Here is a 22278-nt window from a genome sequence, read left to right on the forward strand (position 1 = left end):
TAGTGAGAGCTGCTAGCAGAGGGAGGCAATCCACCGTTTTTTTTCAAGGAGGGCGTGGTGGAAACTCCCCTCCCAAACCTGGTGATCTGTGGTCTCAAATTAATGACTCGCAGCACTTTCCAGATCCCAACCCTCTTTCAAGAACAATCAGCGCCGTCTGGAGAAGTTGGTGCGGGTCTCTTTTGTGCCGCACAACGGGCACCTCCGAGCGCCGGGGGGCACCCGGGGCGCGGCTGCGCTTCGTGCTCGGTGCGCGGCCGCGGCAGCGGGGCCCGCCGGCCGCCCGGGACGCCGCTTCCCGCAGCAACTCCCGCCGCGCCGGAGCCCCGCGGCCACCGAGGAGGGGCGTGCCCGGGCCGAGCGGGGGCGTGCCCGTGCCGAGGCCGGGGCTGTCGGGGGCGTGTCCGGGGCTGTCGGGGGCGTGTCCCGCCGGCCCGAGGCGCCCGCCCGCCGCCGGCCCAGCCGGAGCGCGAGCCCCGCGCGGATCGCTGCGGCCGCCGCCGCCGCTGCCGTTGGCGCGCGCGCGCCGGGAACAAAGTGGCCGCGGGAGCGGAGCGCGCGGCGCGAGCGGGGCCGGCGGCTCGTGCGGGCGGCCCGGGGGCGCGCGGGAGGCGGCGGCGGCGCGGGAAGGGGAGGCAGCGGCGCCGGGAAGATGAACCGGAGTTTCAACAAATCTCAGACTCTGCGGTATCTGGAGTGCAGCGCGGTGGAAGTGAAGAGTAAGGTGAGCAGACCGCGGCGCGGCCTCGGCCGGGAGCGCTCCTGCCCGGTGGTGCTCCCGAAAATGAATGGAGCCCCCCGCCCCCTTCCCCCGTGTCTCTCCTCCCCGCCCGGTGCGGCCGGAGCCGAGTCCCAGGCTCAGCCCGCAAGCGGGACGGGCTGGCGGCGGCTGCGGAGAGGCGGGATCAGCGCTCCGGGCGCAGCTCCCGGCGAGCCGCCCCTGCCCGGCCGAGGCGGCGGCGCGACCCTCCCCGCCCGCCCCGGCGCGGCGCCCGCCGCTCCCGCTCCGCCTTTTGTTCCGCCGCGGGGACTCCGGCGGTAACTTTGCGGGGCGGCTCGGGAAGCGCCGCCGGCCTCGCCTGGCGGGCGGGCCGGGGCTCGGCCCGGGGGCACCGGGAGGCGCGGCGGCGGTGCCGCTCCCGCCCCGCCCCGGGGCGTTTCAGCCCCGGTGCTCCGACCGGCTCCCGGTAGGCGGGATGGGCGCCCCGACGCGTTCTGCGGAGAGGAGCGGGAGGGAGAGGGGCCGGGTCTCCCCGCCGGCGCTGCCGTAGGTGCGAGCCGCAGGAGCCGGAGGGAGACCTGCGGGAAGCCTCCCGGTCCTGCGGCGGCTGTGCCGGGATGCCGGCACCGGCGTCCGCTTGTGCACGCTGGCGGGGCTGGGGAAGGAGCCGGGATCGGCGGGGCTGGCCGCCGCCAGGGATGGTGTCGGGTGGCTCTGCCTGACGCTGGTCGTGCTCAGCTCTCCTCAGGAGGCTTTGGTCGCTCTCGGTTGAACCGGCGCATCAAAATCGTGCCTCTGAGGGCAAAAATAAATAGCATTTGAGCAAAACTGTAAAATCTCCCCGAAAGCCCCTGTTTTATACGCATGTAACAGGCAATGTTTAAGTAATGCATAAGTTGAAAAGAGTATGGATAACCTTTCCCGGAGTCCCTGATCACCTGCTGAGATGGTGTTGGAGGTGATGTCTTTGGGACCCTCTGCTTGGTGCTGCTCATTTTTGTCCATTTTTGCTGTTAAAATTGGTGTTCAGATCAAATGGCCTTGAGCAACGCATAGAGCAGAGATGGCTTCAGTGGGAGAAGTACCTTTTATCCAAGGGAGCCTCCAATCATTATTTCTAAACATGGCACCTGAAATGTGGGTTCAGGCCCTTATTTCCTAACCTGCTGTTGCCAACTGAAAGGGCTCAACTGGCCTAGACAGTTTCATTCTTCTTCCATAGCTGGAAAGTGTTGGTTCAGCTTGTACTGGTTCTGAGATGTAACCCACCCACAACATTCCTTGTGGCTCCCAAATGCTCCAGATCCTGTCTTTTGAATTATACCCCTTACATTCTGTGAGTGTTAAACTAAAGCCTTGACCACATATGAGATTTTTTAAGTTCATCCTCTCTCTTCTACTTCAATATTGCCATAGCTTAAGTTTGTTCTATTAACAATTAAAAAGCAACCTTATAATAACAAATTCATAGCTTCCCTTACAGCTGCAGGAATTCTGTAAGTGAATCCTGCCTGGTTCTATAGACACAGAATGATGTATCGGGAGATTGTAAGCCTGGGAATGATTGCGGATTTTTGGAGGGAAGGAAAATAAACTTGCATGGGTGGGACTAAAGGCCTTCTGTAGTTCAGCATTGTCACTGCTGATGGTCCAGAAATTAGTATGGAGAACTCCACTGCATTGGAAGAACTTAAAATAGAAGCTACATTCAAAATACCCTGTTGAGGGCCTACACCCAGCAATGATCTGTGAACCTGCAGAGTGTGTCAGTGGAAGCCGTGCTGCTGAATTTCCTGGTGCTGGTGAATTTTAGTGTTAGCGTGACTTGGGCACAATAACAGCCTGGCTGTTGATGTAGCAGGCTGTCAGTGCTGATGTTGCAAGATAGTTTTATTTTGCCTGTAAAGCTCCTCGGCTCCCTCTCACGGAGTTACTCTTCAGTGATCTGAAGGAGGTCCAGTTAAAAGGTCTTGGCCAATGGTACCTGGCTAGGTGCTGTGTAAAAACCTTATACCTCTTACAGAAACACGATGCTCTTGTAGGGTGGGTTGTGATGCTGGCAGCCTTGTCCCTGTGGATCACTGTGTTTCTGTGCTGTAATCATACAGAAATACAGAGCATTGAGATTTTTTGTTTGCTTGGACTATCTGAGGCTGGGGAAACGAAAAGGTTCAGTAATGCTACTTTTGGTAGCCCTGTGTAGTCAACCTTTTAAACACTTAGTTGCTTGTGTTTTGTAAGTATGAGGCCTGTCTGGGCTTGCCTGAGAACTTGAAAGTTGAGTCTGAGAACTCATGATTTTGCAGCTATCGCCTGAGAGCACAGGCTGCCAGGTGAGCGGAGGTGGGTGCAGCTCAGCCTCTGCGCCAGGGCATGCTGCTGGCCGGGGATCAAGGGATTCTTGGTGGCTTTTCAAAGGCTGGGGAAGTGGCAGTCCGTGGGCAGGTGGAATCCCTTTTAGCAGAGGAGCTGAGTGTGAGAGAGTGCTGCTTTTACACAACGGTGTGAAACAGCTTTTCTCCTCTGAAGATTGAGTTTGATCCGAAGGAGCTCTGGGAAAAAATGGTTGTGGGGTGTTGGATGGGAGATTGTTTGCAGATGCTGGGGTTTTGATATCCCTGCCTCTCTTATGATAACCAGGTGGTTCCTTAAGGATAAACCAGCATCCTGTTGGTGTCTTGCATTAGTCGCAATTCAGAAATGGCTCCTGTGAAATCTGATTTTTCTGGATTTTCTCAATTTCTTTCATTTTCTCCAAAAACAAATTCTTGAAAGTCAGTTTTTGCCCTTGATTATTGAAAAGGGAGAGTTTGTCAGCACTAAGTACTGTGCTGGGTAAGATGCTTCTCTGGAAACCCCTAAGTATCCTTAAGTTACAAGGTTCTTGATGTGTGCTAGAGGGTTGTTAAAAACAAAGAGTGTGTGTATGTATCTATGTGTTGGAAGGGGTGGGGGGGGGAGGAGAAGGAGGGAGCATCTTGATGGCTGAACTTATTCCAGTTTTCAGCATCTTTCTTATACCATCGGGCCAAAACCTGCAGGCGGTATTCCTCTTTTTATTGTCCAGTAGGCCTGTGTGGTTTGTGGATGATCGGATTTCTGCGGGTCTGAACCAGTCTGTAGCTCTGCTGAACCTAGCCTGACCCATCACCCCTGCTGGGAACGTGGCCCAAAGCATGCTTCAGCTCTTGTGTCGGTGCATTTTTCATGACTGTGACTTCACTGGGGGGACACTGTCAGTGATAGATTCTCTGGCTCTGTCATTGCAGAAGGATGAGCATTGTGGCACTGTGTTGTAGCTTTTGGATTATGCCAGGTCACTTTTTCTCTGGATTACTGTAAGGTGCTACAAAAGCTTAATGGGTCTCTGTGCTGCAGTAAATACTGAAGGGGGAAACCCACTGCCATCTGTGCACACCTCTGTTTCAGACATGGCAGTGGTGGAAATTGCTGCAGTCATCTTCTTTAAGAAGTCCCCTTCTATCCTGCACCCTGCTTTTTCCCTTCCTCACCCTCATCCTCAGAGAGCTGGCCTTAAAATCAAAACACTTTGAAGCTTATTGCTAGATAGAAAAGAGGAAGGGTAAAGAGAAACCTGCTTAGAAGTTGTTGTAAGAAAATATTAATTTAATTGTAATTACACCTTAGGCCTTCTATCCCATCTTTCACGACAAAATAAATTAGAAGCTCAGTTCTTATCTAGGTGTTGTCTCTGTAGCTCAGGATTAATGTTTCAGTCCTTTTAGACAGGATCTGAAAACACATTATCATGCTGGTTTAAAACAACTGTGTATTCTCATGTGCCTAGTACTCACTGGCTCCTTTTCTCTGTTGGCTGACAAGTAAAGTATCTGTCCCCTCTCAAGAAACTGCCTCTTAATCTCTGAAAAAGGTTTCCAGATGACCCTTCCTCTCCCCCTTTTTTCCCTTTTACCAAGAGCTCCAGTGCCTGCAATGTGTGGGGCTTTTTGTGTTTGTTTTGTTTGGGATCTTGTGGCCACAGGCAGAGTTCTTAACCTATTTTTCATTTTCTGTCTTTAGCTTTACAGAGAGGTTACAGGCTTCTTTGCCTGTGAATATAAGCCTACAGAAGAACAAATGCTTTTCAAATAGGAATTCCTACATTAGTGTTGGAACTTCTCTTGAATTATAACTCCATGTAGCCAATCTTCTTTTGTCTTGCTCTGAGTGAAAGGATATTTTGCTTTTTGTTCCCTTGAATGCTATACGCAGTTTTTGAAATGGGAGGGTAACTGTCAGCGCAAATGTGTATTTCTTTTCCAATCTCTTAGATATTTTGGAACAGTAGAAGTATAACCTTGCCTCGGGCCTTTAAATGATAGCACTTTGAATTGTTTGTGAAAGTTTTTTTTTTACTTTGAAACTGACAGGTCCATGTGTCTGGCTTAAAAGCAGCAGAGTACTGTTTTTCTGCTACTACTGTATGAATTCCTGTGAACTGTATGTACTAGTAAGAATAAATTTTCATGATTTCAAAGTTGGCTAAATGTACTCATCGTTCCCTGATAAAAGTGCTTTGCAGAAGAACCCTTTGTTGATGAACCCTCTCAAACAATGGAACTTTTGACAGTGGCCGAGGATTGTAAAAGACAGCTACCTGACTCATGTGCTGACTGTCACATTTCTGCCTTATTAATAGTGTCATGTTTTCTTGCATTGCACTTGATTTACAAATAATGTGACTAACATCCTACTACTATAAAAAAACCCATCAAGATAAACAGAACCAGTTAATTGTAACTATATTTTTTAATACTCTCTTTTCCTACCTATCCTGTTTTAACTCTCATTAAATGTTGGTGTTTAGATGGATGCCACCAGTGGATTATTAATAAATTTTCATTCATTTTCTGATGTGTCCTCAGTAGACGTGATACTGTTATGGTGTTCAAAGACAAAAAGCATATTTGGGATCAGCTGTGCTCCATGCGCTTATGAAGTCACTAGCAGCTGAAAGACTGTTTTGGTCTGAGGCACGTGTAGCAGTCACTGCTTTAGCAAGCCTACCCAGCTGCCAGATAGATGTAGCATTCAAACAGCTTGTGGGTGCTTTGTCCTGCTCACGTGTTGTCCCCCTTTCTTAAAAGTGTGCCTGTGCTGTTACATAAAGATTGATGGTTTAAACCTTTGGCATCTTCCTCCCTGGTGATGTTGCTGGTATTGCATGACTGTTGCTGAACATGACTGTTCAGCTATGGCAGTGTATATATACCCATTGTGTATTTGAAATGTGTAAAGTGTAACATCAAGCAGTGTTAAAATTGAAGCAATAGCAGAAAGAGCAAGCTTACTTTTAATAGTCCCCTCTAAAGAGATTTTAAAGGTCTAGTTCTACACTGTCTGGTGTTAACTGACAGAGGTCTACAAATGGTGTTTTCCAGCCTTGTGTGCTTTGATTTCACTCTAACCCTGAAGCTGTACAGGCCTTCTGAAGTTTTAAGAAAAGTTTTCCATGTGTAGCACACTTCAAAATAGATCAAAAAGCAGCGCTCTTTTTAAATGCTACAGAATGTTAAAACAGACTTTAAGTCTGCTTAAAGTTTTTAAGCAGTACTTTAGATTCTTCCAAGTTAAGGTCATACTTGTCATACCTGGCATAAAACTAAAATAAGTGCAGTAAAAATCTTTGTAACCATCTGATTTAACTTCTGTTTTTGAGCTTGAAAACATATTTGATTATATGCAAACCAAATGTGGCACGGACTCAGAAAACCACAATGCTTCCCCCTCTCAAATGAAGACAGTGTGCCACAGTAATAGCAACTTGAGACAGTCTGGATTGTTGCAAAACGTGTCAAGAGAAAGAGACTGTAAATATTAATCTCTTAAGAAGTGTTGCCTCTGTTTCTTTCCCTCCCAGTTTGCTGGGCTTTTCACGGTAGGTATTGTGCTTATTCTGATGCGCTAAATAGCACCCACTAAACTCCTGGTTCCTCTCTCATTGCAAACAAATCTTTGTTCTTCACAGTAGGATGTCTTTCTGAAGTGATCATACCTAGTAACCCTGAGTCTGTCTGCTAGGTGCCATGAGAGAAAGTGACCACAGCTTCCAGCTGAGCCACGACAGGGGGTCCTGTGCATGCCTGCTGCCCTTCACAGATGAGAGGCCAAACCTTTCAGCTGAAAAGTGTGGCACAGACAAATCATCTTAGGATGGTTCTGTTCAGGTGACAACTGCAACAAGCACCAGCACAGCGTAACTCACTTCTGTGATGTGTACTCTGACACTGTGGGAGCAGTAGTGCCTCTAGGAGATACAGGGAATGCTGGAACATTGCTTTGAGCTACCTGGTGTCACAGAGCATGCTGTGGTGGGAGGATATGCTCTGGTGCTCAGGTTTGATGTAGTTTCAAGTCTGTCTTGTCACAGAAAGTTGGTAGTTCCTCCAACAATGTTCCTGAAGCAAGTATATTGGTATGGGTACCAGCTGTGCTAACTGGATGGATGGCACTGACCAGAAGGCTGCCATCTTGTGTTCCAGTATTCCCGTGATTTCCCATTCGTGATCCTGCCTCCAGCTTCTCTCCTGTTTGTAATACTTTTTAGTCTAGTAACTTGGGAATTTTTGATCTGCTTAAAACTTTGTCCAGCCTGTTTGTCTTATATGAGTAGTCTTCTCAAATTTAGTCTCACCACACTGAAACAGTCCTAAAGGACACTGAACAATGGACCTTTCAACTTTAAAGAGCACCTCAGAAAATTAAATGTTGTTTACAGCCAAGTCAAAGGAATGCCTCCCGTGTGAGGTTAAAATACCTGTGGAGGCTCTGTCTAACAGGCTCCAGGAGTAGCCACCTCCAAGGAGTGCTTCAGAGGTGCAATTAATAGTGCCTTCCTTTGTGGTCCCTTATCATTCCCTTTCTGAGAGACTTTGTGTGCACTTAATCTGAGCTTTTAGGAGCCAAGAAAGGTTTTCCAAGGATTCACTACTTCCCTGTAATTACCTTTACAATGGCAGGCCATGAGTTAAAAGATTAAATGTACCTTGGGAAACGTTGCCTCCTTCTAAGTGAAGGCAAAATCTCTCTGTGTGGAGGTATTCCCATTCTCATTGAAAATGCCAGAAGTTCATTCAAGCAGAAATGGCTGGTGTGGTGCACCAGCCCCAGGGCCACCCAGCCTTGTGCCATCCCTCCTGCTTCCTCTCTGCACAGCTGTTCCCAGTCCCCATTCAGGTCTGGCCAGGGGTTTGCGTGCATCTGCATCAAATTACTTCTCTGCAGCTGTTGCTGGCACTGAGCTCATGGGGAAGCCTCTGGCAGCAGCTAAAAAGGTCTTAAATAAGTTTGCAACCAGCCAGAGCCCTTACTGGTTGCAGGTTTCCTGTATCCATGTAGATACCTCTCAGTAAATGTTCTGAAAGTGGTTTGCTCTTTCTGGAGACCTGTAGTAGGGCAGGGCTGCCTTTCTGGAGGAAGCTAGGGTTATCACAGTGTTCACAAGACCCGACTGCTTTGTCTCTCTGGGTGTCAAGGTGCCAAATCTTCTTTTTCTCCCTCGTGCTGATGGTGAAATGTCATGGATGTGTGCATCCTGTGCTGTATTTATGCTTAAGCTCTGTGGTGTGTCAGAGTGTGTGTTGCACAAAAATCCAGGACCATCTCGGTCCACATCATTTGCAAAAAGACTTTGGTTTGTTCCCAAGGGAGGGAGCAAAGAGAGGCAGGGGACTGGAATTAAAAAAGGAAGATACTTCCTTTTGGAAAGGTAGACTTGGCACTTAAATCACTGATTTATTTTAAAGTCCTTGCTTTCCTGCAAACAATTGTTTCTTGAAGGAGAGTGGTGACTGGGGGTTTAAATATCAGGAGTGAGGAAGGCTGGCAGTGTGCTGCTTGGAGGTAGTGCTGACAGAGATGGTAGGGAGAAAGCAGCGACATGGGTGCCCTGATAGGAGAGGAACTACTGGAACATGGCTGGCAAAAAAAGGTTTGGTGGTTCCAAACAGGCTGAAAAAATTGTTTTTGTGGATAACTATTTTCACAGACTGCCATGCAGTGGTGAGGCAAAATAAGCCGTGTAGTGGTCTAGTTTTAAAAACATGTGAAATAAAGTAAGTGAGGCAGGGGAAAGGGTAACCTTGGCTTTAAGTTGCGCTTGAACTGAGAGTCAAATATCTGTGAGAGTGAATGTGAGGTGCATCTCAGGAGCAGAAGGTGGTCTGAGGGTGATGGAAACAGAGAGATGAGAATTTCGCTTCTGAGGAGATGTAGGAGAGAGAAAAGTGTTGTCCTGAACTGAGCCTTACAGACCCCTGGAGAGGGTTGAAGGAGTTACAAAGGTTGTTCTTTGAATGAAATGTGATGTGAAATATTGTGTCAGAGAAGCAGGAAAAAGAAGGGGAGCCACTGATTTTTCTTTGGTAAGAGCAACTATTCTAAACATTTAAGGTACTAAAGCATGGCTGTGTTTCTCTGGGAGAGTAAAAGGGCGGAATAGAAGGAAGGAGTGTAGAAGTATGGCATGGTTTCAATCAGGAAAAAAGTTTGGGGCTGAAGGTAGTGAAACTGTGTCCCTGATGGGATTTCTATGAAGGGCAAACAGAAGAGAAGCTGTCTTGCTCTTGTGACTTTCTCTTGAAAGAAATAGCGAGATTTGAGAGGGCATGAAGTCTCACACTTTCCACTAGCTCAATCATTTTATTGAAGCAGAGCTGCTCTGGAGCAAGCCATTGAAGAGAGAACTTGTTGAAGAGAGCATCTGCTTGCTTGGTGGCTTCTTGCCACTAGTGACAGCCACTCTGGGGCTGGGAGCAGAGCCAGAGAATGTGTGTGAGCTGGGAGAGGTGTAACTGGGGGAGAAAAAGGAAACAAAGAAACAGAATGTGATGGCAGAGCTCTGAAGTTCCAGGTGAAGCCAGCAAGCACAAAACCATTTACATTCTCTTCTATCCTCCTTTCTTGCCCTCTGCTCATTTTTACTGATAAAGCATCCCTGATTAGGTCTTCCCAGTTTTGAAAATCTCACATGCAAGCAGAAATTACCGTCTATGCAAGGATGAAAGTGTTTAGCTTTCTTTCTGTTCTTGATTTTTTTACTTCATGAGAGAAGTAGGTGGCTAATGTAACTCATGTTTATTGCTAAATGTTGCTCTTTGATGTCTTCTTATTACAATAGCCTGATTTCAAAGCCAGCAATAAACTAGAAGGATGGCACCTCATAAACATAGGGCTTCATTTTTGGCCCTGTAAACATCTTGAAACTTAAAATGTAAAGAGAAAAAAAGAGTTGCTCTCTTTTGTTTGCAAATAACTCCTTCATTTCACAAAACAACAGCTCTCTAAGTAAACAAACCTCAAAATCCTGCTCCCTCATCTCCTCTGGCCTCTTGTACCCTTTAGTCAGAAAAAAACCAAACCAAAAAAACCAAATAAAGTAGTTGATTGGTCTTGATCAGCCTGTAGAAGTTTTGATCAGCTAGCTGTGTCTTCACAACTTTTATCAAAACACCTTTCTGGGCATCTGTTTTTATTTGGGGTTCATGCCTGATGTGTTGCATTTTTGTTGTGTGCTTTTTGTCATCAAACTGTAGACAACAAATACTGTGATTGGCTGATACTTTGAGGAACTTTGGGCAGAGGTTATTTTTGTGAAACAAAATGTTCAGTTGTTTCTAAGTTGTTTTTATCAGTCATAATCAGTCATAATAAGACTGATTAGACTCTGTCTGACTAAATTATTTTTAAGTTCCCTGTCTTACTCCTGTCCTCTGACTTCTGCAATACTGGATGCAGTATTTGCATTAGTTAAATAGGCCTGAATAATTTACTTCATTATGGAAAACTAATCTGCTTGTTAAAGCTGTTAGTTTATCAGACAGTGAAATACAGCATTGTTCTGGCAGAGACTTTGCTGGCAGACACCAGTCCTTGTGTATCTTTCTGTGAAGGGATATGATAAGATGAACTTTGTGGCTTAGAGAAGCAGATCAGTCATTTTGGCTATCAGAATTTCTAGTTTCTGTGAGATACACGGTGGATGGTATCTTGAAATCCTGGCTGAATACAATGCAGAGCACCCAGTCTCCAAGCTGAGTGGCACTGCAAACCCCATTATTACTGCCATACTCTCTATCAGCCTCATTAGGGGGATGATGAATGAGCTGAAGCGGTTTATTCCCCTCTTCTGAAAAGACCTGCTGACAATGGTTGCTGCCTGTGTATGTGCACAGGGAGAATAAATCAGCTAAACTTTTACTACAGTAATACTAACCTTTTTTTTAAAAAAAAGACATTCTCATTATCTGCTTAAATCTATTGACTCTTCCCTTCTTCTCTACAGAATCCCCTTCTAGCTTCCTTGCCTTAAAAAGCTGGATCATGGAGAAAGCACAAGTGAAGTCTTTTGTATTTGTTTACTATTGTGCTATTCCCAGGCAAATGAAATGGACTCTTGGGCTTTCCTAAGGCTGAACATGTGAACAAGGCAATTTTTGACTGGGCAGCATTCCTGTCAGACCTCAGTGCCCCAAGCCTGCAGTGGCATTCCCACATGTCAGACTCCACTGATCACTAGTTTCCAGTGTGCCTGCAGGGGCTAGGCTGGGAGGCTTGGCCCTTTTGCCAGCTGTCTTCTCAGGTGGCAACCTAAGCTGAGCTGTGGGTCATACCAGCCAAGGGCAAGTAAGCGTAGTTCTCTCCTGTGTCCTTTTCCTTGTCACTTTCCTGCTGGGTGCAATGTCCTGAGCTCCGCCTCAGCTGTGTTGGGCAGAGCAGCATGGATTCCCTCAGCAGACCACAGGTCCAAGGGGTCTGTGTAGAGGGGATGTTGTACTGCCTGGGGTAAGACTGATAGCAGCTGCTTCCTCCACAGTACTATGTGTGCTGTCCAGTGAACAAATGCTTACTGGGATTGGCATCTGAGTACCCTGGCATTTTGGCTAAGCGAATCCTAAGGAATCTTGGCATCCTGGCCAGGAGTGCAGAACAGTAGATGCAACTCTAAGCAAAACCTACAAAGGTCTTGTTCCTTCCCCTTTAGTTTGTCATGGTGTTAAACTTGGCATTTGAAGATGGCTTTTTCTAGCTTGAATCTAAGAAAAAGAAAACTTTAAGATACTTCTTAAATAAAAAGACTTAAACTTTTTATTTTTGGTTTGAAGTGTGTCCACAGAAGTAAGTTGCTGCTCAGATTTTTCTGGGGAGGAACAGGGGGTGGAGGACAAATGAGGACTTTTTTTCCTCCATTGGAACCAGCTGTGGTTTGTTCGCTTTGTGTGCATTTGGATGGGCACTCTGAAATCCAAACTGGAACTAGCAGTTAATATTACAAACAAGCAGCATAATTTGACTAAACAAGCTTTCAGATGATCACAACTAGGCTTTGATGCTCAAGAGAGGGATTTTCATAACTGCGGAAGTAATTTGAGAACATGCTTGTGCCCAAAGCCAGTGGGGTTATGTTGGCTTCTTTTTTTCCTTTTTGCTTGAAGATGATTATGGTGATGATTCATACTTTTGTTAGTCTCAGCAAAAGAGTGGCTTGCATTTATAGTTGATTTAACAGCTGAGAACCTCTAAGCAAGTAATTCTCTATTTTGAGGAAGAATTTGTCTAGAGAAGATTCTCCCCCTTCTTATTTCTTTTGTGTGCTTGTTAGTTTTATGTCTTTGGTTTCTAGCCCTGGTATTGGCTGACTTTGCAAATAAGAACTTCCATGAGGTCCTACTTATAGCCTTACTTGTTCTTGGATTTTCTGCCTTCGTTTCCTCGCTTTCAGGAGCGAGTCAGGATGGCTTTAGAGGTTCGGTTGATGAACAGTAATTTACTCATACTATTCAATCTGAAATATTAAATTAAATGTACCAGAAAGGTGATTTAAGCTGTTTAGTCTAACTAGATGCCTGTTTTCATTATTGTAATTTCCTTAAACAGAGGATCAAGTTCTTCTTCTGGTTCTGAACAGCATATTTTGTTTCTAATACCAGAAATAAGGACTATTGAAATCTTCTCAGCCACTTTTACTTACTTAAAACAGCCTCATGGATTTATAACATTTTCTGTTGTCTTGTGCCAAATCACACCCTCCTACCCCTGCTATTTTTTTTTTTTTTGACAAGCACTTAATGGTCTGTAAAGCTTTAAAAATAAAAACCAGTGGAGTGACAGAAAAATTAAAGCCATGAAAACTAACTTTCTTTCTGCTGCGTGGATTGCCAGGAAATTCAGGGGTCATGTATGAGTGTATTTTCTAATAACAAGCTGTGTGCTCACATACCATGCTTCTTTAAAGGTCTTGTGGTTGGGATCCCAGTGGTATTGATGGGAAACGTGCAAAGAATTTTTATAAGGTTGTTTGAATAGCTGAGTAACTTTTGAAAGCAGTAGAGTGAATACTTCTGCTTTGGAAAGGAATGGTTCTGTGGATGCCTGAGATGATGATAATGAATGATGGACCTTCAAAGTTAAGTCTTACAAATGCAGTTATCCTCTAGAGGATTTAATGAAAACTTAATATTTTAAAAATTATTTATTTTAACACAGAACACTTGGGTGTACCTGTGATGATTCGGTAGCCATGGCTATGTTCTGATGGTAGGACCTAAAAGGCCACTAGTAGACTTGTAAGCACCAACATGTGACTGTGTTCACCACAGAATAGGTTTGAGTAGTAGAAGTTGGACTTGATCTCAGAAGTCTTTTCCAATGATTGATCCTGTGGCTCTCTAATTCTGTGAAGAGAGGTGATCTATACCTTGTTCAAATGACAAACTGGAGTGTTGGCCTGTGGTGACACATCTGCTGATGCTCTGTTTGCTTTCTCTTGCAGTTTGGGGCAGAGTTCAGAAGGTTCTCTCTGGATCGCTACAAGCCAGGAAAGTTTGAAGACTTCTACAAACTAATTCTTCACATTCATCACATAGCCAACCTGGAAGTGATGATCAGATATGCTGATGTGCATGGAGACCTTCTCCCTATTAATAATGATGATAACTTCTTCAAGGCTGTTTCAAGTGCTCATCCACTGCTCAGGGTTTTTGTCCAAAGACAAGGTAAGATGCAGTTTCATTTCAGTGCCTCAGAGCGTGCTGTGGCAAGAGTGGATTTGTGGCACCCATTTAAAGGCTGAAATGATGTAAGAGGCATCTAGGAGCCATCTTGCTCTTCCTCACAGGCACTTCATTGCAGCTGGCAGGAATGGCATGGCTTCATGGCAGGGAGAGGAACTGCACTGCTGCCTGTAAGGTGTTAGAAGGATGCCATGCTGAGAATCACCATGAGCCCCTTTGTTGTCTGAGGTGAATGTACCTTGTGCTGCTGGTACCCTGTCATCACCTGAGCATGCCAAGTGCACCATTCCACTTGGAGGGAGGGGATCTTAGTACCACTACTTCACATTTAGAGATCTTATCTACCCATGTTGACAGTCAGTGTCACACCCAAGTTATTCATGCCTGTGTGTGAATGCACACAGATGTGTAGTTCTGAAAGAAAAAAAAAATTGTCACAAACAAGATCTTGTTTGGCTGTGTTAACCTGGCAAACAGGCAAATGATGACTTTTTTTCCCACTCCTCTGTCCTTACACTAAGGAATGCTGATTCTTCCCATTTTGAATCATCAAACAAACCTTGGGTAGAACTGCCTGAATGTCAAAATGACATCAGGTTTAAGGCCGATGTGTTATTTTCTTTAAGGACCACGTTTGGCAGTCTCTTCAGAAGAGGATTAGCTTTTATAATAAGGTGTCTTCTTGCAGAGCTCCTTAAATCCCAGGAGAACCTAACACTTGTTAACACTTCCTCCACAGTTTTTTTTCCAGCCGTCTAGTGATTTATAGCACAGGGCTTTTGGAATTACAATCTCGTCAGCAACAGATTCAGAAACAAGACTTGATTTGAGACTTGGAGCAGTCATGTGGCTTTTTTTGGCCTGGATTCTTGCTGTGTACTGATAAGGATTTAGCAAGAGGTTTCAACCTGCTCATTGTTGTTTGCTGGTGCAGTGTGTTTGATTTGGTGTCATCAAATACATCCAGGGCTGTGTGGCTCTTGTCTGTTCAGAGCATATTGTCTGCCACCTTTTAGATGTGATTTTTAGATGCTCAAGGAGCCAATTGAGAAAAGGGTTTAGAGCAGGCTGTTTACTTGGTCTATCTGTCAGGTGAGTGGAAATGTTTATGGGACAAAACTTGCTCATCCTTTTTGTGCAGAAAGTGCAAATGTGTATCACAAATCTGATTAGGTCGTCTTGCAAAGCCTGTTAGAGCTTGTGAATGTTCATGGTGGGTGAAGCCATGAGAAATCCTTTGCATGACTTTGTCATGCCTACTTCAGTTTAAGTCTATTCATGTCTCTGGATCAGTCCTGTTCAGAACACACACCCCTGTGCTCTGGACAGACTGCTGAAACCACTGACCTAAGCCTGCACTGGGAGGGGTTTGCCTCTGAAATGCTAATCACAGAAACGGGTAAATCAGAGAGCTGTTGTCTCCATATAGAAAAAATTCTTCTAGGAGAAGTGTGCTGGTTGTTAAGGTTTCTGACTTTTAACTTTAATGGAAAAGGGCAATATATTCTTTTTAAAACGCTTTTCTTTTACCTGTTACTCAGTTAAAAGAATCATGCTGACAAATGAAGGAGGACAGGCCTGTTCTTCCTCACATGTGGCAAAGCCTGAAATCTTTCCCAACACACCTTCCCCCCCTCTATAAAGCTGAAGGGAACAGTAAATTCTGGTTCATCCCTTTGCTTAGTGCTAACTTTGATAAGGGACTTCTGAGGTTAACATTTGAGATTCATACTTGTGGATAATCCTTAACAGTCATGCTCATTGCTTAGACAATGCCTTTAGAAATTTTTCCTTTCAAGAATGAAGGTGAAATCTTCATCTTTTTTTCCTTTGCTCTGCTGGGGTGATAGAACAGTGCTGGTCCTTCTGTTTGAGACCTGCACAAGAGAACAAGGTGACTAGCACCAAGAAATCATTGTGCCATTCAAGGGAATGTGTTGTGCCTGCACCCTAAATTCTGACTTTGGAGGCAGGAAATTAGCGTGACAGCCATGCTAGTAAAATATGTGAGCAGGGCTCTCTTGGGACTTTGAAGGAGGCTGCAGAGCATGGGCTCTCTAGGCTGTTGGATCAGGGATCACTGCTTTTCAGTGGGAGTTGTCCTGGGATCTGGCTGCCAGGGGCTGTTCTGTGTTGTAGAATAGGGAGAGTTTCAGGGAACAGAGCAGAAATATGCAGGCACAGGAGGACTGAATAGTTGAAGGTCAGGACTCTTTTTTCTAGCAAAGCAAGCTGTTTATCAACTGCATGATTAGTCATCCTGTCTGTTTTCCCAGTTTATTAGCCGAGTTACCCTTTTTCATGTCAGGTCAATTTCACAGTCATGTTAAAACACTTAAAACTTTCTCAGAGTGGCAAAATAGGTAACTTAATCTTTGCACAATAATCAAGCAACAGTTTCCTAGTTTGATGTTTTTCATCTGAGCTTAATCTTGCCCTTTTTCATTCCAAAAGCCTTTCTCTCACTTGTCCCCAGGGGCAAACATTGTGCTTATTGCTTGGCCTCTTCATGCCAGGTTGGTGGGTTGGTGTCCAGGTATGATATGGCTATTTTATTCCTCTCTTTCTTTTCTCTCTTTTTTTTTTTTTTTTTTTTTTTTTTGTTCAAATCTCCTGAGTCCCAAATTTTTCAGGATCACAGTAGTTCCACACAGAGGGTATTAGTGCTTATTGGCCAGCCATTTTAATAAGGACTAGAACTGATGTTCCCATTGTGCTTGCAACAATTGTAGTTCATAGTTTTTGGGTCTTGAAGAATCTGGGACATTTGCAGGTTATGTTTGAGTAAATTCAGCTCTAGCAAGTTTTTATAGCTCATAGTGATTTGTCTGCTTAAAGTATATGGTGCTCTTTTTCTTTTTTTCTCCAATACCAAATTACAGTGTGGACAAAAATCCTAATTAGAGAACCAGGCTATAAAAAGAAAGTAATTCTCCTTTGACTTGCTTTCCCAGGCTGCAAGTATGGGTCATGTCCTGTGTTGTAAACTGACGTGGCTCTTTTGGCTTTGTTAGTACAGTAGTGCTTTACAACTGATGCTTTGAGCATGAGGATTTGTTCACTCAGCTGTAACTGATAGCAGACATGCACTGAACTCCCTATGGAAGGTGTCTGCTGCTGTGGAAGGGATAGATGTCTCAAAGACCTTAGAACAATGCAGGAACTTGAGGATGTGTTTGACTTGTTCCATAATAACTTTTGCATTTTGCCCAAGACCTGCATCAAGAAAGAGTTTATCTAATGATGCTGATCATGTTTTTCAAGACTGTTTGGTCTGGGTCTGACTTAAACTACAGCACTTCAAACAATCTCTTGTATACTGCAAAAATATTTAAGTGCAAGCTCTGAATTCAAGCAGAAACATAAACCAGAAAAACTGAAAGGAGTTAATTTACATACTATGAATGAATTACATTATTTCTTGTATTATTAAATGGAATGAAATTATTTTTAATGCAAGATTTAATAATAATTTCAGAGGCACAGTATGTGCTCAAACTGATCTGCATTGGATAATTTTACATAGAATAAATGGCAGAATTATGATGAGCTCTTCATTGTAAACTTGCCTCAAATGACTCCTTGAACTTTGCAGGGTGGGTATAAGGATTTAGGTGGAGGCCTATCAAGTAAAAGAGATTTGAGAATTTCTCCTCTTTTGCTTGTGTTACCTACTGGGGTGTGTTCAATCTAGAAAGTTCAGAAACTCAAGGAAGTGTGGCAAAATGAACAAGCTGATCACCCTGTCAGTGTTCTGTGCAGTGCTTTTTTTCCAAGGTTTCTTTTTTTCCAAGTGGTATGTCTAGGACCAAGTATAGCAAGCAGAGTGAACAGAGCGGTTAACTGAGCACAGCACTGTAAATCCAGGCAGAACTGATGAAGGCTGCTGATGTCCAGACCTTCACTTCCTACCGGGGTCAGCTGGGTTTATAGGGTTTCCATGGGCAGTCGCAGAAAATCTGCTGTAGCTCAAGTTGCAAAGGAGGTGACAGAGGTGGTGCACAGCTTATCTGGTCTCATCCTGATGCCAGGCTGAGGTCAAATGAACTTGCCTGAGAAGCCTTTCTGTTTTGTCCACAAGAGGAGGTATGTTCTGATTCTATAAGAATAACAATAAATTAATAAAGGAGGGGCACTTTGTCAATCGTAAAGCAAATTCTAGGTCAAATTCACAATCTTTACATTGGTAAAGCTAATTTTAAAGCTTTCTAAAGGTTTAAATGGTTTCCTTGTATGTGTCCTGCAAGTATTATGAAGCACTGAAGTGGCAGGAGAAAAATTTATATTTCAGGTTAAATTTGTCAAGTATTACACTTCCTGAAGGAACAGGAAGGGAAAAAAGAAAATCTGAACAAGCTGAAGAACATTCTAATAGCCATTACACTAAACCACACTCCACAGCAAAATGGAGCAGGGCCTTACATCATAAATTAATAAAACCACAAATTAACTGCAGCTGTTAATTGACATAGATGGAAGTTAGAGAAGGCTGATGACTGCTGATATCTGTGTTGTCTTGTGTTTTGCAGTCTAGAAAACTGATAGTATGTAAGAAGCCATCAAGTACCTTCAGTAACTTGGTATAAGTGTATTTTCTTTGGTAGTTTTATTTTTTAATAATTCATTACTGTTACAGTAAACCAGCATTGAACAACAGTCGTTGCTTTTCTCCTTCAGTGGTTAAAACTGCTGTCTACCATTGTTTCTCACTTAAAGCTTAATCCAAAATCAACAGGGAAAAAATGTGCATTTACCTGTTTGGGTTTTGGATTTGCGTTGTTTTAATATAAAGATTGGAAGATGCTGTTTTTCCAACTGCATACAGTGACTAATGTATTTAAACTGCTGTGCCATGCAATATATTTGTGTATGTTCAGAAGCAGTTCATAACTCTGCAATTTATTATTTACCTGGCAAAGCTTTGTGCAGCTCTAAGTACCGACATCTGTGCTTAGCTTTCTTGTATTATAAAATCAGAGCAATCACACTCAGTTTTAAAATAAAAATGTGCTAATGGGAATCATGCCCAGGTCTGCCTGAAAAAGCAGTGGTGGGTTGTTTTATTGTCTTTCATACTCTGAGCAGATAATCCCCAGGAATGGTTGTTGGCTGTCTAACCACATGTGTTAAACAAAAAAACTGGCTTTGAGGCAGCAGCTATTTCCAGCTACCTAAAACTTTTAACTCTCTGCTCAGCCTACTAGAGTGGGTACAATTACAAAAGTTTGAGTTCAGTTCTTTCACATCTTTTTTTTGGTTCTTCAGTAACCCTTCTGTTTGTTTTGCAGCACAGGCATTGTCTTTGTTTTCTTGAAATGTTGTATTTCTAAGCAAGAGCAATGTGATTTTACTGCTGTTGTCAAAGGTATTTGATATATTAAATAATATAGCAGTTTGCAGCATATAGTAAGGGAAAATACTGAACTCCTGCTGTTCCTTTTGGTTGAGGTGAGCAGATTTTCACAGTGGTCTTCTAGGAGTCTGGGAGAGTAGAATAAATTTTATTAAAGTTTGCAGAGAAGGTGATTTGAGGTCTTCAGTTTATCTGCTCTAAAGGAGGGTGGGAGGGTGAAGAAGAAACTTGGCTGACACTCAGTGTAGCTCATGGATGCACTGGAGGATGTGGCTCTGCTGTTGGTCAGACTGTCCCAAGTACGCTTCCATGTCTCCTCTGCCCTGGCATTAATGTGACCCTCTCGGGCAGAAAACAAGTTGCTCGAGTGAGGAGCTAGCATGGGACAGGCAGATTTAAAGCAGCTTAACACTGCCATGAAGCCTCTGCTTCCTGGGAGGAAGAACTTGTCTATTTCTAGCCTTTGGTAATGTGTGATTCCACTGGATATGGAAAGGAGGAAAAGCATCTTGTCTTAGCTTTGACAAGATTAGAAGATGATGGTAGATTTTGTGCTAATATATAGGAATGGCTGCTAGACTTGTATTAAATCCTTTCATGACTTTCTTCAGAAACATTTCTGGTTTTGAGCTGGAGGGGTCTTTGAAAGCTTGTCAAGCCAAGTAATCTCTGTCCCACTCAAGTCCTTTGATATTTGAAGATAAGTAAAACGCAGCTGTTTGTTCCAGTGAAGTCTGGCAACAAATTACTGTAGCTTCTCTGTTCCACCTTTCATGTGTAAATGATGAGACTGGGTAATCATTATCTTTCTACTGGTTTATTAAGCAACTTTAAAAACATAAGGTTTTTAATCTGACTTGTCAGCCATAAACAAAAAACAGGCTTGGATTTTGTTGCTTGCATAGTTAGTGATACCTGGTGCCTGAGCAGAGCCAGTGTGAGGCTGCTTCTTTCCTTCTCCTTGAAAACTCCATTTCTAGAGTATGAGGATATTTGATTTTCATCACCATTTACTTTTAACTGCAACCAGAACAGATGCTAAGCAAGAATTTCAGTGAAAGGAGGATGGAAATAGTGTAGCCTACAGCTAGGATTTGTGGGGACAGTTGATAGCTGATAGTGGGAGCTGTTGCAGAAATATACACTGCATAAATATTTGTAGTTGCAGTGTACAGTAATCACAAAACAGAAGCCTGGCAAAAGCAGCAAACATTTGTTGCACTTCCATGTTAAAGCTACATGGGATTTGTTTTCAGTTTCAAAGTTTAATAACTTGATCATAAATACACATAACCAACTATATTAAGAATAAAAATAGATTTTCACAGTCATAAAAATTGCATCAAGCTTATACCAGCACCACCCACTGTGTTGAATTTAGGCTAAAGAAACTTGTTTACAGTGGGAACTCATGCAGCCTTTAATAGGAGCTTCTCAACTCCATGCCTAGCTTCAGTTCCTAACCAAGGTAAGTGCGAGCAAATAAACACTCTTCTGTCCCTCCAAACTTCTGTTCATTCTCTCATAGTTGTGGATTGCTGCCCTAAAAGTTCTTCAAAAAACCAAAATACAAGAACTTCCCAATTACGTATACTCACAGATAGTCTAAAGTAATGCTATTTCTTGGTTCCTTTCTTGGTTTGATGCTTTTTCTTTAAGACAGTGAAGCTACTCAGACAGGTGGCTTGGCTGTGTAAGAGCAGTGGTGAGGAAAACTTGTCAAATAATCCACCTCTGTTATGGTCCTTCTATGAGGGGAATTTTCCACTATTTACCTTTTCTTACCTTAGTAGTCAAAACAAGAAATTCTGTTTCCTGCTCATGGCTCAGGTTTTTTCCTGTTGGGCCTAGTTGTCATTTCCCTTCTGTGGGTGATGGAAACAAGTATAATGTGCAGATGATAATGAGAGTGGACAGTCTCTTCTTTGACACTGGATTTTACTGACAAGACCTCACAAGCTTGAAGTAGCTTTCACATAGCACATGAAGGTAGATGGCACAGTGCAAATACAAACATTAACTCAAGATTCAGGCCTTCAGGAATAGGTTTTCTGCTGAAGTTTTGAAGTGTTCTAAACCCTTAAGTACATTAAAGGTTTTAGGACAACTTAACTGGTAGACTCTTGCACTGAAAACAAGCATGCAATGAAGGATATTTCTGCTAGGTGTTTGTAGTAGGCATTGAAGAATTAACTCCAAATATAGTTCAACAAATATAACTCCACTTTTTTAAAGTGAATGAAACCTTCTTATTTGCTTTCACTCTGCCTTGTGTTGTTGGGATTGCGTGTTTCACATTTAAATGGGTCAGTATTAATGCTGCATAAGAGCTCTGGGTATTTTTCAGCTCCAGGAGAGAAAACAGTTTGGGGGAAGTTGAAAGAACCCTATCTTGAACCTGCCCCTGATGATGATCTCCTTGGATCTTATTTTTTCCTCTGCGCTATGTTTAGAGTAGTAATGAATCCTGTGGGAATATTAAGGAAGCTATTAACCCAGAAAACTTCACTGTTGTTCTTGCTCTTCAGGCCCCTGCCATATGCTGATATTAAGTAACCTCTAAAAACTCCACATGAATAACTTCAACACCACTTATCTCTCCTGCCACCTCCAATATTTTTGTAGTTTTTCTCTCCTGCTTTTTCTCCCATGTTTTGCTTTTTTCTTCCTCTCACCTGTTGGCTTTGTACTCCTTGCCTCAGCTTTTTAATTGCTCTGTAACGCTGTTGCTCTCTGGGCAGGAGAATGTGTTAGGTAAAAGCACACAAGTGCTGGTGTTGCTTTACTCCCAGCACTAGAAAAAGACTTGGAGAGGAGTGACAGAACAGGTATGGAAGTAACACTTAGTGAGGAGAATTGGCCTTCTGCTGTGAGTCTTGGACCAGTTAGTTTTCTTCTCTGATTATCCCTTTGCATTAAAAATAATAGATTACTTTTTTTAATTCTCAAGTAAAATTGTAAAGTTTTGAAGAAGAATTACTATTTAATTGGAATTGATATATAAATAAGAAACTCTGTACAGTCTGGTGTCTTTAGAAACCAGCTGGAATTCAGTGGAATTGGGGGAAAGCTCTGTCTGCAAGGGCACTGCAAGGCTGCCCAGCTGCTGGTAGTGGTGAGCTCTGGGCCAGTCTTTCTGCCTCTTCAGCTGCTGTAGGTGAACACAACTCCTT

General features: G+C 43.6%; 1 protein-coding gene across 1 annotated transcript in view; it reads left to right on the forward strand.

Moving 5' to 3' along the window:
- The first annotated feature begins 593 nt into the window (after positions 1–593).
- PARD6G (par-6 family cell polarity regulator gamma) overlaps positions 594–22278 on the forward strand; it is a 64507-nt gene continuing 42822 nt past the window's right edge. The window contains exons 1-2 of the mRNA XM_021528672.2: positions 594–724; positions 13512–13734. Coding sequence (XP_021384347.1) covers positions 653–724; positions 13512–13734 — 295 coding nt within the window. The 5' untranslated portion in view covers positions 594–652. The remainder of the gene's footprint in view (positions 725–13511; positions 13735–22278) is intronic.

Source organism: Lonchura striata, chromosome 1, assembly GCF_046129695.1.
Source record: "Lonchura striata isolate bLonStr1 chromosome 1, bLonStr1.mat, whole genome shotgun sequence".
Lineage (NCBI taxonomy): Eukaryota > Metazoa > Chordata > Aves > Passeriformes > Estrildidae > Lonchura > Lonchura striata.